General features: G+C 40.7%; 1 protein-coding gene across 2 annotated transcripts in view; it reads left to right on the forward strand.

Annotated features, from left to right (window-relative positions):
- Nucleotides 1-1,625: 1,625 nt before the first annotated feature.
- The window catches only part of LOC133656222 (rab GTPase-activating protein 1), a 124,935-nt gene continuing 106,931 nt past the window's right edge, over nucleotides 1,626-19,629 (forward strand). Inside the window, exons 1-3 of one of the 2 annotated variants that reach the window (XM_062057142.1) lie at nucleotides 1,626-1,734; nucleotides 13,153-13,369; nucleotides 18,868-18,897. In XM_062057142.1, coding sequence (XP_061913126.1) covers nucleotides 13,217-13,369; nucleotides 18,868-18,897 — 183 coding nt within the window. In that variant the 5' untranslated portion in view covers nucleotides 1,626-1,734; nucleotides 13,153-13,216. The remainder of the gene's footprint in view (nucleotides 1,735-13,152; nucleotides 13,370-18,867; nucleotides 18,898-19,629) is intronic. The other variant, XM_062057143.1, reaches the window with a different exon arrangement.

The following is a 19,629-nucleotide window of genomic DNA, read 5'->3' on the forward strand; positions in this document are numbered from 1 at the left end:
GTGAGAGTTCAGTCCATAGTGGATCTAACATAATAGTGTGAGAGTCCAGTCCATAGTGGATCTAACATAATAGTGAGAGTCCAGACCATAGTGGATCTAACATAATAGTGTGAGAGTCCAGTCCATAGTGGATCTAATATAATAGTGTGAGAGTCCAGTCCATAGTGGATCTAACAAAATAGTGAGAGTCCAGTCCATAGTGGATCTAACATAATAGTGAGAGTCCAGTCCATAGTGGATCTAACATAATAGTGTGAGAGTCCAGTCCATAGTGGATCTAACATAATAATGTGAGAGTCCAGTCCATAGTGGATCTAACATAATAGTGTGAGAGTCCAGTCCATAGTGGATCTAACATAATAGTGTGAGAGTCCAGTCCATAGTGGATCTAACATAATAGTGAGAGTCCAGTCCATAGTGGATCTAACATAATAGTGTGAGAGTCCAGTCCATAGTGGATCTAACATAATAGTGTGAGAGTCCAGTCCATAGTGGATCTAACATAATAGTGAGAGTCCAGTCCATAGTGGATCTAACATAATAGTGTGAGAGTCCAGTCCATAGTGGATCTAACATAATAGTGAGAGTCCAGTCCATAGTGGATCTAACATAATAATGTAAGAGTCCAGCCCATAGTGGATCTAACATAATAGTGTGAGAGTCCAGTCCATAGTGGATCTAACATAATAATGTGAGAGTCCAGTCCATAGTGGATCTAACATAATAGTGTGAGAGTCCAGTCCATAGTGGATCTAACATAATAGTGAAAGAGTCCAGTCCATAGTGGATCTAACATAATAGTGAGAGAGTCCAGTCCATAGTGGATCTAACTTAATAGTGAGAGTCCAGTCCATAGTGGATCTAACATAATAGTGAGAGAGTCCAGTCCATAGTGGATCTAACTTAATAGTGAGAGTCCAGTCCATAGTGGATCTAACATAATAGTGAGAGAGTCCAGTCCATAGTGGATCTAACATAATAGTGTGAGAGTCCAGTCCATAGTGGATCTAACATAATAGTGTGAGAGTCCAGTCCATAGTGGATCTAACATAATAGTGAGAGTCCAGTCCATAGTGGGGCCAGCAGGAGACCATCCCGAGCGGAGATTAAACATTACAGGGAAACAGAACATGATTAAAAATTACAGGGGGACAGAACAGGATCAAACATAACAGGGAGACAGAACAGGATCAAACATTACAGGGAGACAGAACAGAATCAAACATTACAGGGAGACAGAACAGGATCGCTGACAGCTCTGCCAACTTCCGGTGCCCCTTACAAAAAAGGTGAGAAACAGGTAAACGTTTTGAACAGATCATAACCAACAGTATACTATTTATAATTCATAAGTACATCATTATATGAATTGTCATTCTGGTCCGATGTAATAATAATCACTATATAATTGATGAATTAAAAACCTATTGATTTAGTATATTTCTGACTAACATATTATTTATTGTTTTGGAAATATATGTTATTGTACTGTAGAGATAATAATCGCATAAACACTGTATTTGTATCTATTTATCTGGTCATTGTCAATGCTACTCCTGCGCATGCGCCCGTGAGAGCGTCTCAACGCAGAGGCGCTCCGGGGGGGCGTGACGCGCATGCGCCGTGCGGCCGGGTGGGGGCTTGTGTTTGCAGCGTTGCAAGGGTGGATGCTGCTCCCAAACTGGCTCACTACAATGTTGCGAAGGCCGACATTTCAGCACAAATAAGTCGCAGGTAAGAAGCCTGCCACTTACATTGGTGGGAGAAAGAGAACATTGTGACTGTCACGGTGCTTTGCTAGCTTCACTGCTGCTGGCCTGCATCCGGGCATTTCTCCTCCTCCCTCACAATATCATTCATGTTTCTTCATTTCTCACCCTTTTTACAACCTGCTCGGACATAGTTGACCTTGCTGCTGCTCTTTAGAAGTGGACTGTTAGCTGTTGTGCTAACGCCAGGAGGCTAGCTATATGTTGCAAATCTTTTAACGTAATAAAGTGGACTGTTAGCTGCTATGCTAACGCCAAAAAGCTAACTATACGTTGCAAATCTTGAAATGCATCAAAAACATCTTCGAATTCAAAATGAGTCATGTTGTGTTGTAAATTAAGGCGATATAAGTGTGCAAATTGAGGTAAAAGGTTAGATTTTTACAGGAAGCTCGGGAATGTTTATGCTAACACATAACACGACGTGACGTCACAACTTAACACATAACACGACGTGACGTCACAACTTAACACGTAACACGACGTGACGTCACAACTTCAGGCCCACATGGCTCTCCTATTTGTTTACGGAATCATACTTGCCAACCTTGAGACCTCAGAATTAGGGAGATATTCAAAAGGCCCGCTGGGGGGATATATATATATATATGTGTATATATATATATATATATATATATATATATATATATATATATATATATATATATATATATATATATATATATATTAGGGCTGCAACTAACGATTAATGTGATAATCGATTAATCTGTCGATTATTAATCGATTAATAATCGGATAAAAGAGACAAACTACATTTCTATCATTTACAGTATTTTATTGGAAAAAAACAGCATACTGACACCATACTTATTTTAATTATTGTTTCTCAGCTGTTTGTACATGTTGCAGTTTATAAATAAATGTTTATAAAAAATAAATAAAATAATAATAATACAAATAAAAATTATATTTGCCTCTGCGCATGCGCATAGCATAGATCCAACGAATCGATGACTAAATTCATCACCAACTAATTGATTTTAATTGATTTAATCGATTAGTTGTTGCAGCCCTAATATATATATATATATATATATATTAGGGCTGCAACAACTAATCGATTAAAATCGATTATAAAAATAGTTGGCGATTAATTTAGTCATCGATTCGTTGGAACTATGCTATGCGCATGCGCGGAGGCTTTTTCATTATTTTATTTACATTTTTTTACATTTTTTTTAATTTTTTTATAAACCTTTATTTATACACGGCAACATTTACAAACAGCTGAGAAACAATAATCAAAGTAAGTACAAAAACAGTACAAAAACAGTACAAAACAGCGCCAGGGCGGCGATGAGGCTACGTCTCATGAGGTGGAGGTAAGCTAGCCAATGATGTGTCATGTACAGCTCACGTGACGACGCCGTCTGGAAACATTCGAAAAATGGCGCAGGTAAACCGTACGGATAGTCCAGCAGAAAAACATCTTGAGGTTATTGCTTCAATGGAGAAAAGTGTACGACCTAAGTCGTCAAAAGTGTGGGAACACTTTACTTTAAAGACTTCAAAGAAGACCGTTTCCTGCAAAATGGCACGGAAGTACAACATTTCTTCAGGAGCACCTGCAAAATGAAACATGTTGGAGCCATGGATGAAGGGAACTCACGGTACGTAACTTTTTAAGTCCATAGTGGCAACAGGCATTCATGAGTTCAGCTTTTTTGTGAGTAACGTTAACTTTATGCCTTTGTTGCAACGCGGGGCTCCGTTTTGAGAGAGAAAACGCACGGTTACCAATTTCGAAATAAACGTGACGGACAGAAATATCTCAGGTTGGTTTCATAATGGATCAATGTAGCCGGGCCGATAAAGCTATATAAATCTATTTAGATTTGAGTGACGCTTTAGTATAACTAAACGTTATGAAGGTGCTGGAATATTTCATGCTATTATTCAGAGGCAGCCTAAAATGAATCCTTTATTATTCACAACAGAAACGTGTACAATATCTGATTCAGTTCTGATGAGTTACATTTCTGTGTTATTGTTGGTGTATGCTGCACCCCCAATGTCCACAACATGGTGCCAGTATGCTGTTTTTTTCAATAAAATACTGGAAAGGATAGAAATGTAGTTCGTCTCTTTTATCCGATTATTAATCGAAGTAATAATCGACAGATTAATCGATTATCAAATTAATCGTTAGTTGCAGCCCTAATATATATATATATGATTGTAAGATACATCCTCAGATGCACTGGGACACATCCTCAGTGATGTGCCTGAGATCACCGGGGGTTTCGGGTCTTTCAACATCATACCCCCTCCCTCAGGTGACCCAGCCAGGGTTGATCAGACCCCAGCTTGTGTCCCAGTAGCATTGGCCCACCGTTCGCTCCTTCTGATCCAAAGCCATCTAGAGGCTCTCTCTGCTGCCTCCATGGTGGTCTTGATGGCCTTCCTTTTCCTATCACCTGTGATGCCAAGTAGTGTGAACACCTTGCACAGTGAGCGGCCAGCAAAGCCTCTACACCCCACTTCGATGGGCTCACAGCGTGCCCTCCAGCCTCCTCTGCGGCATTGCTCGATTAGCTCCTGGTACTTTGACCGCTTCCGCTCGTTTGCCTCCTCAATGCGATCCTCCCAAGGAACTGTCAGCTCTATCAGTAGCACCTGCCGTGAAGATACTGATGTAAGCAAGATGTCTGGCCTCAACGAAGTTGTTGTAACATAGTCTGGAAACTTGAGCTGCTTGCCCAAGTCCACTCGAAGATCCCAGTCCAATGCTGAGGTGAGGAGCCCGGCTGCTGGTTTGGGCTGTGACTGTGGCTGCTCTCCAGCCCTGACAAAGGCAATTCTCCTATTGCCAAGTTGTTGTTTGCTGCTGTTGTTTTTGGCCACGGCTTTAGCTATGGCTTCAGCAACGGTCTTCAGCACTTGGTCGTGCCGCCAGCGGTAGCGGCCCTCCCCCAGAGCTTTAGAGCAGCTGCTTAGGATGTGCTCCAGCGAGCCTTTCCTGGAGCACAGCACACAGGCTGGAGAGTCAATCATGCCCCAGAGATGGAGATTGGCTGGGCTGGGTAGGACTTCGTAGACAGCTTGAACCATGAACTTAATGCGCTGGGGTTCAGCCAGCCTGATCTCAGACCAGGTCACCCTCCTCTCCAGTGCACCCTCCCACCTTGTCCATGCTCCCTGCTGCTGCATACCCACCATCCTGCTGGTTCGTTCCTCCTCAACCTCTGCACGCACCTCCTTCAGGACTAGCTGGCGTTTGTCTTTACCACGTGCCTTCTCATAGTGAGGTTGGGGGAAGGCTCCCAGCCCAGCACGGCCTGTTGCCACCGTGCCCACCAGGGCCCTATGTCTCAGCCGAGACTCAGCAACCTGAGGACAGCATGCGGACGTGAAAGGGTGAAGGTTTCAGGTGAGAGAGAACGCTAAAGGCATGCCTCCAATATTGTTGTCCGGGTGGAAATCGGGAGAAATTCGTGAGAATGGTTGCCCCGGGAGTTTTTCGGGAGGGGCACTGAGATTCGGGACTCTCCCGGGAAAATTGGGAGGGTTGGCAAGTATGTAACGTAATAGTAACTACACCTTTTTTTTTTTTTAGCGTTACTGCACAAGTAACTCATTAATAAATGTCAATGTTTTTTTCGTGACATTACTCTACTCCAGGATAAAAAATATGTTATCATTAAATGTTTCTCTCTCATTAAACTTTCCCCTTAGATATTTAGGAATAATTCTTGTGAAAAGTACACATTTTTTGCCATATTAAACCATGGTATTAACACAATTAGTTACTTCATTTTTGTCATTTTAATAAATCATAATATGACTCCATTCTAATAAAATTCAAACTTTAATCACAATTTTTATCATAAAATTGTTATTTTAGCCAACCATACAACGGTATTCTCTCTCTCTATTACTTTTTTTTTATGTTATGATTCTATTATTGTTTAAAAAAAAATCTAGTAAAATATACATAACAATTTATTCTCAAAAAACGACAACTTTTAATACAATTAAAAAATGTCATGTATTTTGACTTTACTCTTTTAAAGTTTCAGCTATTGTTTTAGAAATTAATTTGCTTAATATTCTGATTTATTTCTTGTGAAAAAAATTCTTAATCTTGTCAAAAAATTAGGACTTGTTGTAGTAAAAAGTACACATTTTTTCATATTGAACTATTCTATCAGCACAATTATTTTCTAAATTCATGTAGTTTTAGAAAATCATATTTTACCTGCATTCTATTAAAATGTTAAATGTTTAGCACATCTATATTCTCTCTTTATTACTTAAAAAAATAAATAATTGTATTTCTGTAAAAAAAAATCTTGTAAAATATACACACTTCCGTAACACTTAAATTAAAAAAGACAACTTTTAATAGAATAAAACTTATATTCCTTTAATTTATTTTGACTTTACCCTTTTAAAGTTTCAACATTTGCTTTAAAAGCTGCGACTTAATTTGCGTATTATTTAGGGCTGCAACTAACAAGTAATTTGGTAATCGATTAATCTGTCGATTATTACTTCGATTAATAATCGGATAAAAGAGACAAACTACATTTCTATCCTTTCCAGTATTTTATTGAAAAAAAACCAGCATACTGGCGCCATGTTCTTTCAACTTGCCAAATAAAACAAGGAAAATGTTACAAAAGTGGACACTTTTGACACCCCTGCTATAGATAATAAAAAATGTAATCTGATAAATCTATGGATAAAAAGCAGAGCCTGACGACGCATGTGCGTTTATCATAACTCTCTCTGTCTCTGCCCCTCCCTCACCAATGCTGCTGCGCGCACATTTTGTTTTGTTTTTAACCCCTTCTTAACCCTGAACGTACATTGAAAATACACGCAACCCTAACGCAAAATGCCGGACATTTGAGGCATTTAAGAAACTCCGACCTGACAGCCCCGCAAAAGAGGACATGTCCGGTGAAAAGAGGACGTATGGTCAGTCTATCCTAGCCCGGTCCCTGCTAGCATGCTAGCAGCGATCGGTTTCACTGGACATGTCCTCTTTTGCTAGCATGCTAGCAGCTAATGGGCTAGGATAGACTGACCATACGTCCTCTTTTGCGGATCTTTTGCTAGCATGCTAGCAGCTAATGGGCTAGGATAGACTGACCATACGTCCTCTTTTGCGGATCTTTTGCTAGCATGCTAGCAGCTAATGGGCTAGGATGGACTGACCATACGTCCTCTTTTGCGGAGCTGTCAGGACGGAGTTTCTTAAATGCCTCAAATGTCCAGCATTTTGAGTATTGTTTACACAACGTGCGTTACGCTACTTAATATGTCCGTGTGGAAACTCATTCGGTACACCTCCGCACCGAACCGAAAGCCCCGTACCGAAACGGTTCGATACAAATACACGTACCGTTACACCCCTATTATTTTGATTATTGTTTCTCAGCTGTTTGTAAATGTTGCCGTTTATAAATAAAGGTTAAAAAAATAAATAAATATGTAGCGTAGCCTCTGCGCATGCGCATAGCATAGATCCAACGAATCGATGACTAAATTAATTGCCAACTATTTTTATAATCGATTTAATCGATTAGTTGTTTCAGCCCTAGTATTATTATGACTTATATATGTTTTTCTCTTGTCATAAATTTTACTCTGAAAAGTAGGAAGTAATCTTGCAAAAAGTACATATTTTTTCATATTAAACTACTACATCCCAAAAATTATTTACATAATTTTTGTAATTTAAAAAAATCATATTATGGTTCCATTCTAATAAAATTCTAACTTTAATCACAAACTTAATTTTGCGTGATATTATGACTTCTTTTTTTGTAAAAAAAAAAAAAAAATATATATATATATATATATATATATATATATATATATATATATATATATATATATATATATATATATATATATATATATATATATATATATATATATATATATATATATATATATATATATATATATATATATATATACACACAGGTCAAAAGTTTACATACACTTGTAAAGAACATCATGTCATGGCTGTCTTGAGTTTCCAATCATTTCTACAAGTCTTATTTTTTTGTGATGTAGTGATTGGAGCACATACTTGTTGCTCACAAAAAACATTCATGAAGTTTGCTTCTTTTATGAATTTATCATGGCTCTACTAAAAATGTGAGGGTCAAAAGTATACTTTAAGATTAAGATTAAAGTACCAATGATTGTCACACACACACTAGATGTGGTGCAATTTGTCCTCATACAGCAATGTTAATATTTGCTTCCTTGGCAAGTTTACCTGCAATAAGGCGCTTTTGGTAGCCATCCACAAGCTTCTGCTTGACCACTTGACCACAAAGTTGCTGCAGTTCAGCTAAATGTGTTGCTTTTCTGACTTGGACTTGTTTCTTCAGCATTGTCCACACGTTTAAGTCAGGACTTTGGGAAGGCCATTCTAAAACCTTATTCTAGCCTGATTTAGCCATTCCTTTACCACTTTTGAGGTCATTGTCCTGTTGGAACACCCAACTGCGCCCAAGACCCAACCTCCGGGCTGATGATTTTAGCTGGTCCTGAACAATTTGGAGCTAATCCTCCTTTTTCATTGTCCCATTTAAAGCAGCAGTTCCATTGGCAGCAAAACAGGCCCAGAGCATATTACTACCACCATCATGCTTGACGGCGGGCATGGTGTTCCTGGGATTAAAGGCCTCACCTTTTCTCCTCCAAACATATGGCTGGGTATTGTGGCCAAACAGATCCATTTTCGTTTCATCTGACATCACATGGACAAAGATAAGACTTTCTGGAGGAAAGTTCTGTGGTCAGATGTTACTTGGTGCTATTTTGCTAGCAACCTAAATGTTAACATGCTGTAACTGATACCATTTTAGTAATTTTTTGGAATACAACTCTAAAGTCCAGATTATTGCTACTTGGCACTATCCTGCTAGCATGGTAAATGTTAACATGCTAATTGTTACCACATAAGCCATTTTTAGACAACTAGTGGTGTGCACTTTGCACAAGTCATGTGTTCTTTATATTTCTTTTATGGCGTGTGCGGGTTGCTGATCTCTAGTGCTCAGCTGTGCACACAACATGACAATTAAAGGTGTGTTCTTCCTCCATTTGTCCTTCTCTTTACTTCCCTCCCTTTTTGTAGTTTGTGGCTATTATTACCCTTCCCATGGCGACTGCTGCGTGTGGACGGGTTTTCAAGTCTCAGTCCACTTCCTCTCCTCCACTTCCTGCTCCGATCCCAGACAACACCCGGGCCGAAGACTCCTATCAGGACATAAATGTTGCACATGGCTTCATATTGATACTTTTTGTGAGCTGTGGAAAATAAGGAGCTATCAAAGCAGAAAGGAGATGTCAACACAGGCATGGAAAAAAAACAGTGTCAAATCACAGTAAACACTTAAAGGCCTACTGAAATGAATTTTTTTTTATTTAAACGGGGATAGCAGATCTATTCTATGTGTCATACTTGATCATTTCGCGATATTGCCATATTTTTGCTGAAAGGATTTAGTATAGAACAACGACGATAAAGATTGCAACTTTTGGTATCTGATAAAAAAAAGGCTTGCCCCTACCGGAAGTAGCGTGACGTAGTCAGTTGAACATATACGCAAAGTTCCCTATTGTTTACAATGATGGCCGCATGAAGTGAGAGAGATTCGGACCGAGAAAGCGACAATTTCCCCATTAATTTGAGCGAGGATGAAAGATTTGTGGATGAGTAAAGTGCAAGTGAAGGACTAGTGGGGAGTTGAAGCTATTCAGATAGGGAAGATGCTGTGAGAGCCGGGGGTGACCTGATATTCAGCTGGGAATGACTACAACAGTAAATAAACACAAGACATATATATACTCTATTAGCCACAACACAACCAGGCTTATATTTAATATGCCACAAATTAATCCTGCATAAAAACACCTGCGTGTTTGTTATGCTAGCTCCTAGCTCCTCTGCTAGCTCCTAGCTCCATAGAACACGCCAATACAATTCAAACACCTGATCAACACACACAATCACTCAGCCCAAAAGACCGTTCACCTAACCCAAGGTTCATAAAGCTTATATATTTTAAAAAAGTTACGTACGTGACGCGCACGTACGGTACGGTACGTGTTATGCTAGCTCCTATGCTAGCTCCTAGTTCCATAGAACACGCCAATACAATTCAAACACCTGATCAACACACAATCACTCAGCCCAAAAGACCGTTCACCTAACCCAAGGTTCATAAAGCTTATATATTTTTAAAAAGTTACGTACGTGACGCGCACGTACGGTACGGTACGTGTTATGCTAGCTCCTAGCTCCTATGCTAGCTCCTAGCTCCATAGAACACGCCAATACAATTCAAACACCTGATCAACACACACAATCACTCAGCCCAAAAGACCGTTCACCTAACCCAAGGTTCATAAAGCTTATATATTTTTAAAAAGTTACGTACGTGACGCGCACGTACGGTACGGTACGTGTTATGCTAGCTCCTAGCTCCTATGCTAGCTCCTAGCTCCATAGAACACGCCAATACAATTCAAACACCTGATCAACACACACAATCACTCAGCCCAAAAGACCGTTCACCTAACCCAAGGTTCATAAAGCTTATATATTTTAAAAAAGTTACGTACATACGCAAAAAAAAGTTGCGCACATACGGTCAAGCGATCAAATGTTTAGAAGCCAAAGCTGCATACCCACAGTAGCACGTCTGCGTCTTTGTCATCCAAATCAAAGTAATCCTGGTAAGAGTCTGTGTTGTCCCAGCTCTCTACAGGCGTCTGTGTATCGAAGTCAAAAGTCCTCCTGGTTAGAGTCTCTGTTATCCGAGTTCTTCCATCTTGACTGCATCTTTCGTGAATGTAAACAAAGAAGCGCCGGCTGTGTACTGTTGTGGCTGACTACGTTCGAAAAATACGTCCATTTCGCACCGACAACTTTCTTCTTTGCTTGTTCAGCTTCCTTCTCCATAATGCAATGAACATGATTGAAACAGATTCACGAACACAGATGTCCAGAATACTGTGGAATTATGAAATGAAAACAGAGCTTTTTCGTATTGGCTTCAATGTGGAAGGCATACCCGTGTTCGCCGGGCTACGTCACGCGCATACGTCATCCTCAGAGGCGTTTCGAACCGGAAGTTTAGCAGCAAATTTAAAATGTCACTTTATAAGTTAACCCGGCCGTATTGGCATGTGTTATAATGTTAAGATTTCATCATTGATATATAAACTATCAGACTGCGTAGTCGGTAGTAGTGGCTTTCAGTAGGCCTTTAATAAGATCTTAAAACTAAGGAATATGGGAGAAATGTTTCATAAAGTGTAAGAAAATAGTGTGGAAATGCTGGTTTAGTGGCAGGAAGTTACAGCTGTGCTCTAAAGGGTGAGCGCGGCTACGTTGGTGTGGTGTTAGCGCCCTTGCCTTGCATCATGCACAGACCACATTGGTCTGACTAAGGTCCCTTTGCTGACTTTTCCTCTTTGATCCACAACATTTACACTTCCTTTTCTCACTCTCTGCAAATAACCAAGCTCACTTGATAGTTGATACTGTCACCTGATTGGCTGTTGGCGCGGTCACTTCCTGCGTTGCTCGGTTACCAGAGAGCGAGTGCCTTTGTTCGTGCAACCAACCTTGCTTCCGGCAAAGAAAGAAAATAAATTAATTTATCGGATTTATTATTAACGTCTGGAGTGGACTGATACTGTCTGATACTGGTGTGTCCTGTCCAGGTGATTTGGTGTGTGGTCCTGGCCGCTGTCTTCTTATGGTCCTGGTGTGTCCTGTCCAGGTGATTGGGTGTGTGGTCTTGGCCGCTGTCTTTTTATGGTCCTGGTGTGTCCTGTCCAGGTGATTTGGTGTGTGGTCCTGGCCCCTGTCTTCAATCAATCAATCAATCAATGTTTATTTATATAGCCCTAAATCACAAGTGTCTCAAAGGGCTGTCTTCTTATGGTCCTGGTGTGTCCTGTCCAGGTGATTTGGTGTGTGGTCCTGGCCGCTGTCTTCTTATGGTCCTGGTGTGTCCTGTCCAGGTGATTTGGTGTGTGGTCCTGGCCGCTGTCTTTTTATGGTCCTGGTGTGTCCTGTCCAGGTGATTTGGTGTGTGGTCCTGGCCGCTGTCTTTTTATGGTCCTGGTGTGTCCTGTCCAGGTGATTTGGTGTGTGGTCCTGGCCGCTGTCTTTTTATGGTCCTGGTGTTTCCTGTCCAGGTGATTTGGTGTGTGGTCTTGGCCGCTGTCTTTTTATGGTCCTGGTGTGTCCTGTCCAGGTGATTTGGTGTGTGGTCCTGGCCCCTGTCTTCTTATGGTCCTGGTGTGTCCTGTCCAGGTGATTTGGTGTGTGGTCCTGGCCGCTGTCTTCTTTTGGTCCTGGTGTGTCCTGTCCAGGTGATTTGGTGTGTGGTCCTGGCCGCTGTCTTCTTTTGGTCCTGGTGTGTCCTGTCCAGGTGATTTGGTGTGTGGTCCTGGCCGCTGTCTTCTTATGGTCCTGGTGTGTCCTGTCCAGGTGATTTGGTGTGTGGTCCTGGCCGCTGTCCTCTTATGGTCCTGGTGTTTCCTGTCCAGGTGATTTGGTGTGTGGTCCTGGCCACTGTCTTCTTTTGGTCCTGGTGTGTCCTGTCCAGGTGATTTGGTGTGTGGTCCTGGCCGCTGTCTTCTTATGGTCCTGGTGTGTCCTGTCCAGGTGATTTGGTGTGTGGTCCTGGCCGCTGTCTTCTTATGGTCCTGGTGTGTCCTGTCCAGGTGATTTGGTGTGTGGTCCTGGCCGCTGTCTTCTTATGGTCCTGGTGTGTCCCGTCCAGGTGATTGGGTGTGTGGTCCTGGCCGCTGTCCTTTTATGGTCCTGGTGTTTCCCGTCCAGGTGATTTGGTGTGTGATCCTGGCCGCTGTCTTCTTACGGTCCTGGTGTTTCCTGTCCAGGTGATTTGGTGTGTGATCCTGGCCGCTGTCTTCTTATGGTCCTGGTGTGTCCTGTCCAGGTGATTTGGTGTGTGGTCCTGGCCGCTGTCTTCTTATGGTCCTGGTGTGTCCTGTCCAGGTGATTGGGTGTGTGGTCCTGGCCGCTGTCCTCTTATGGTCCTGGTGTTTCCTGTCCAGGTGATTTGGTGTGTGATCCTGGCCGCTGTCTTCTTATGGTCCTGGTGTGTCCTGTCCAGGTGATTTGGTGTGTGGTCCTGGCCGCTGTCTTCTTATGGTCCTGGTGTGTCCTGTCCAGGTGATTTGGTGTGCTGTCCTGGCCGCTGTCTTCTTATGGTCCTGGTGTTTCCTGTCCAGGTGATTTGGTGTGCTGTCCCGGCCGCTGTCTTCTTATGGTCCTGGTGTGTCCTGTCCAGGTGATTCGGTGTGTGATCCTGGCCGCTGTCTTCTTATGGTCCTGGTGTGTCCTGTCCAGGTGATTTGGTGTGCTGTCCTGGCTGCTGTCTTCCATCCATGAGCGAGGCGTGGGAGCGACGGCCATGGACGACAAGGGCTCGGCGGGCAAGATCAGCGTGTCCTCGGACTCGGTGTCCACTCTCAACAGCGAGGACTTTGTCCTGGTGTCCCGGCTGGGCGACGAGACACCGTCGTCCGCCAACAACGGCAGCGACGACGAAAAGACGGGTCTGAAGGTAAGGAGGGTGAGGTGTGGACGCACCTCAGACATGTCCATGAAGAAGTCTTTGACCTTCTAGATAATTTACTCTTTGTTTTAACACGCTAACTAGTCGCCTCTCATGCACGCTAACACTTCTCTTCTTACCTGCGTACTCTTTTCCTCCTCGCCACGGCCACACACATTATTTATGTCTACCACATCATTTTATATGGTCCACCACATCAATTATTATGGTCCGTCACATTATTTCATGTGGTCTACCATGTCCTTTTTTTGTGGTCCGGTATATTATTTTATGTGGCCTGGTACATAGTTTTATGTTGCCCAACACGTCTTTTTCCGGGCCTCGTACATTATTTCAAGTGGCCCACTACATCATTTTATATTGTCCAACACATTATTTCACGTGGCCCACCACGTCATTTTATATGGTCCAACACATTATTTCATGTGGCCCATCACGTCATTTTATATGGTCCGACACATTATTTCAAATGGCCCATCACGTCATTTTATATGGTCCGACACATTATTTCTTATGGCCCATCACATCATTTTATATGGTCCGACACATTATTTCATGTGGCCCACCACATCATTTTATATGGTCCGACACGTTATTTCATGTGGCCCACCACGTCATTTTATATGGTCCGACACGTTATTTCAAGTGGGCCACCACATCATTTTATATGGCCCAACACATTATTTCATGTGGCCCACCACATCATTTTATATGGTCCAACACATTATTTCATGTGGCCCACCATATCATTTTATATGGTCCAACACATTATTTCAGGTGGCCCATCACGTCATTTTATATGGTCCAACACATTATTTCAGGTGGCCCACCACGTCATTTTATATGGTCCAACACATTATTTCAGGTGGCCCATCACGTCATTTTATATGGTCCGACACATTATTTCATGTGACCCATCACATCATTTTATATGGTCCAACACATTATTTCATGTGGCTCACCACGTCATTTTATATGGTCCAACACATTATTTTATGTGGCCCACCACGTCATGTTATATGGCCCAACACATTATTTCATGTGGCCCACCACATCATTTTATATGGTCCAACACATTATTTCATGTGGCCCACCACGTCATTTTATATGGTCCAACACATTATTTCATGTGGCCCATCACATCATTTTATATGGTCCAACACATTATTTCACGTGGCTCACCACATCATTTTATATGGTCCAACACATTATTTATGTGGCCCACCACGTCATTTTATATGGTCCGACACATTATTTCATGTGGCCCACCACGTCATTTTATATGGTCCGACACATTATTTCATGTGGCCCACCACGTCATTTTATATGGTCCAACACATTATTTCATGTGGCCCACCACGTCATTTTACATGGTCCAACACATTATTTCATGTGGCCCACCACGTCATTTTATATGGTCCAACACATTATTTCAGGTGGCCCACCGCATCATTTTATATGGTCCGACATTTCTTGTGGCCCACCACATCATTTTATATGGTCCAACACATTATTTCTTGTGGCCCACCACGTCATTTTATATGGTCCAACACATTATTTCAGGTGGCCCACCACGTCATTTTATATGGTCCGACACATTATTTCAGGTGGCCCACCATATCATTTTATATGGTCCAACACATTATTTCAGGTGGCCCATCACATCATTTTATATGGTCCAACACATTATTTCATGTGGCCCACCAATCATTTTATATGGTCCGACACATTATTTCAAGTGGCCCACCACGTCATTTTATATGGTCCGAACACATTATTTATGTGGCCCACCACATCATTTTATATGGTCCGACACATTATTTTATGTGGCCCACCACGTCATTTTATATGGTCTAACACATTATTTCACGTGGCCCACCACGTCATTTTATATGGTCCAACACATTATTTCATGTGGCCCACCACATCATTTTACATGGTCCAACACATTATTTCATGTGGCCCACCACGTCATTTTATATGGTCCGACATTTCTTGTGGCCCACCACGTCATTTTATATGGTCCGACACATTATTTCAGGTGGCCCACCACGTCATTTTATATGGTCCGACACGTTATTTCATGTGGCCCACCACGTCATTTTATATGGTCCGACACATTATTTCATGTGGCCCACCACATAATTTTATATGGTACAACACATTATTTCATGTGGCCCACCACGTCATTTTACATGGTCCAACACATTATTTCATGTGGCCCACCACGTCATTTTATATGGTCCAACACATTATTTCAGGTGGCCCACCGCATCATTTTATATGGTCCGACATTTCTTGTGGCCCACCACATCATTTTATATGGTCCAACACATTATTTCTTGTGGCCCACCACGTCATTTTATATGGTCCAACACATTATTTCAGGTGGCCCACCACGTCATTTTATATGGTCCGACACATTATTTCAGGTGGCCCACCATATCATTTTATATGGTCCAACACATTATTTCAGGTGGCCCATCACATCATTTTATATGGTCCAACACATTATTTCATGTGGCCCACCAATCATTTTATATGGTCCGACACATTATTTCAAGTGGCCCACCACGTCATTTTATATGGTCCGAACACATTATTTATGTGGCCCACCACATCATTTTATATGGTCCGACACATTATTTTATGTGGCCCACCACGTCATTTTATATGGTCTAACACATTATTTCACGTGGCCCACCACGTCATTTTATATGGTCCAACACATTATTTCATGTGGCCCACCACATCATTTTACATGGTCCAACACATTATTTCATGTGGCCCACCACGTCATTTTATATGGTCCGACATTTCTTGTGGCCCACCACGTCATTTTATATGGTCCGACACATTATTTCAGGTGGCCCACCACGTCATTTTATATGGTCCGACACGTTATTTCATGTGGCCCACCACGTCATTTTATATGGTCCGACACATTATTTCATGTGGCCCACCACATAATTTTATATGGTACAACACATTATTTCATGTGGCCCACCACATCATTTTATATGGTCCAACACATTATTTTATGTGGCCCACCGCATCATTTTATATGGTCCGACATTTCTTGTGGCCCACCACATCATTTTATATGGTCCAACACATTATTTCAGGTGGCCCACCACATCATTTTATATGGTCCGACACATTTCACGTGGCCCATCACATCATTTTATATGGTCCAACACATTATTTCATGTGGCCCATCACATCATTTTATATGGTCCGACATTTCTTGTGGCCCACCACATCATTTTATATAGTCCGACACATTATTTCAGGTGGCCCACCACATAATTTTATATGGTCGGACACATTATTTCTCGTGGCCCACCATATAATTTTATTGGCCGAGTACATTATTCATGTGGCCCGGCACATTATTTGTTTCCCACTAGGCCTTTTTACGTGGCCCACAATATCTTTTTTTTTTGACCTGTACATTATTTTAAGTGGCCGGCCACATAATTTTATGTGATCCGGCACATTATTTCATGTGGCCCACCATACCTTTTTATGTGGCCCGCCATTTCGCTTTATAAGGCCTTGCACATTATTTCTTGTGGCCCACCATATTGTGTTTGTTGGCCTGGTACATTATTTCATTTGGCGAGCCACATCGATTAATTTGCTCCAACACATTATTCCGCATGGCCCACCATATTTTTTTAAGTGGTCTGACACATTATTTTATGTGGCCCACCATGTCATTTTTCTGTGGCTCGGTACATTATTTATGTGGCCTGATACATTATTTTATGGGGCGCCGATTACCATGTCTTTTTTTAGTGGCCCTTTATTTTACGTGGCCTGGTACTTTATTTTATGTGGACCGTTGGATTCATTTATGTGGCCTGTGAACGGCTGGAAATATTTAAGCACTTTTTATTTAAGCACTTTGTATTTATTATGCCATTTTTTTATGGTCTACACTTTCATCTTATCTCATCATGCAGCAAGCATTTTTTGGGGGGGTTTTAGCAATAAATATTAAAATAGTTTGTAGAGTTGTGGGAAAAAATCGATTCGAATTCGAATCGCGATTCTCACGTTGTATGATTCAGAATCGACTCTCATTTTTAAAAAATCTATTTAAAAAAAAAAATTTTTTTTAATTTTTAGATTTTTTTAAATTTTTTATTTTTTTTAAATGAATAAATCCAACAAAACAATACACAGCAATACCATAACAGGTTATGCACCAATTAAAACAATACCTATTTTATAACAAGTTATGCACCAATTAAAACAATAAATATTTTATAGCCAGTTATGCACCAATTAAAACAATATATATTTTATAGCAAGTTATGCACCAATTAAAACAATATATATTTTATAGCAGGTTATGCACCAATTAAAACAATAAATATTTTATAACAAGTTATGCACTAATTAAAACAATAAATATTTTATAGCCAGTTATGCACCAATTAAAACAATATATATTTTATAGCAAGTTATGCACCAATTAAATTAATGTATATTTTATAGCAAGTTATGCACCAATTAAAATAATAAATATTTTATAGCCAGTTATGCACCAATTAAAACAATAAATATTTTATAGCAAGTTATGCACCAATTAAATTAATATATATTTTATAGCAAGTTATGCACCAATTAAAATAAAAAATATTTTATAGCCAGTTATGCACCAATTAAAACAATAAATATTTTATAGCAAGTTATGCACCAATTAAATTAATATATATTTTATAGCAAGTTATGCACCAATTAAAATAATATATATTTTATAGCAAGTTGTGCACCAATTAAAACAATACATATTTTATAGCCAGTTATGCACCAATTAAAACAATATATATTTTATAGCAAGTTATGCACCAATTAAATTAATGTATATTTTATAGCAAGTTATGCACCAATTAAAACAATAAATATTTTATAGCCAGTTATGCACCAATTAAAACAATAAATATTTTATAGCAAGTTATGCACCAATTAAATTAATATATGTTTTATAGCAAGTTATGCACCAATTAAAATAATATATATTTTATAGTAAGTTATGCACCAATTAAAACAATAAATATTTTATAGCAAGTTATGCACCAATGAAAACAATAAATAGTAGTGAGAAAGAGTTGCTTCTGTAACGATGTATTTGACTACATTCTGTGTTTAATTGGCTGTTACAAGCGGCCCTCTGAGGGCAGACATAATTGAGATGTGGCCCTCCAAGCAAAGGCCATTGACACCCCTGTAATAGAAGGTTCCGGTCAGCGTTTGAATTAGTCTTTCATGACATTCATTAGAACTGAAGTAGATGTTCCCACACATTTCCCTGTCTACCTGTGGAAGTGCATTGTGGCAAAGTAGCAGCAGATGGCGCCACCGGGCCATAAATGAATGCAGCCACACTACTTAGTCTTGTAGCATCATTGTGGAACACACCTCAGTGTGACCTCATCCAGTCAGGGAGGAGTCTAAACTTCTTGTCTTCAACACAGGTGATTTCAGAAGAAGGGGTCAGCTTTAAGGTCAGTCTCTTCTTCTTCTTCTTCCTCTTTCTGTACTGCTGGTGTCTCTCTCTCTCTCTTCCTCTCGCTGTGTCATGTGACCCCGCCGTGATCGTCTTTATTTGCTGCCTTGTGAAAGTGACCGTCGCCGCCTCGCTTCAGCCTGTGTCACGTCCCTGCCAGGTCCTTTTTTTGGAACCAGCCCACATAAACTGGGTTGCGCATGGCGTCACTTCGCCACTTGGCGATCACTCCAGCAGCACTGAGAGTGGAGTTGGCCAAACTACCTCCAAGGAATGTTGCAATTTCAGTGTTTCCCACACATTCATTTATTCGTGGCAGCCCGCCACGAAAGAATTAAGGCCGCCACAAAAAAAAAAAGGTATTCTTTTTTTTTTTTGTCCTGTCCAGCTTCTCAGGCAAATCATATAGTTGATGTAGATGCCCATATCGGCTGTTCAGATTTACTTTACAAAAGAGAAGTGTAGGATCAAGATTTTTGGAGCTCTTTGTTCAGTGGATCAGATGTTTGATGAAGCTCTGTGTCTATCTACCACCACTACTGTTTTCTGTTTATTTGTTACTGACTGTGGCAGGACACCTCTGCCTCTGTTTCACTTTATGTTGCTGGTAAATAATATGGTTGTAGTAGTAGGCTAAAGTTAAATTATTTAGTATGCACTAATTAAAGGGGCAGAGCTTTAAGAGACATTTTAGCTGTTATATTTTATAAGATATATTTTTTGTAAGAAC

The sequence above is a fragment of the Entelurus aequoreus genome, linkage group LG08, assembly GCF_033978785.1.
Source record: "Entelurus aequoreus isolate RoL-2023_Sb linkage group LG08, RoL_Eaeq_v1.1, whole genome shotgun sequence".
Lineage (NCBI taxonomy): Eukaryota > Metazoa > Chordata > Actinopteri > Syngnathiformes > Syngnathidae > Entelurus > Entelurus aequoreus.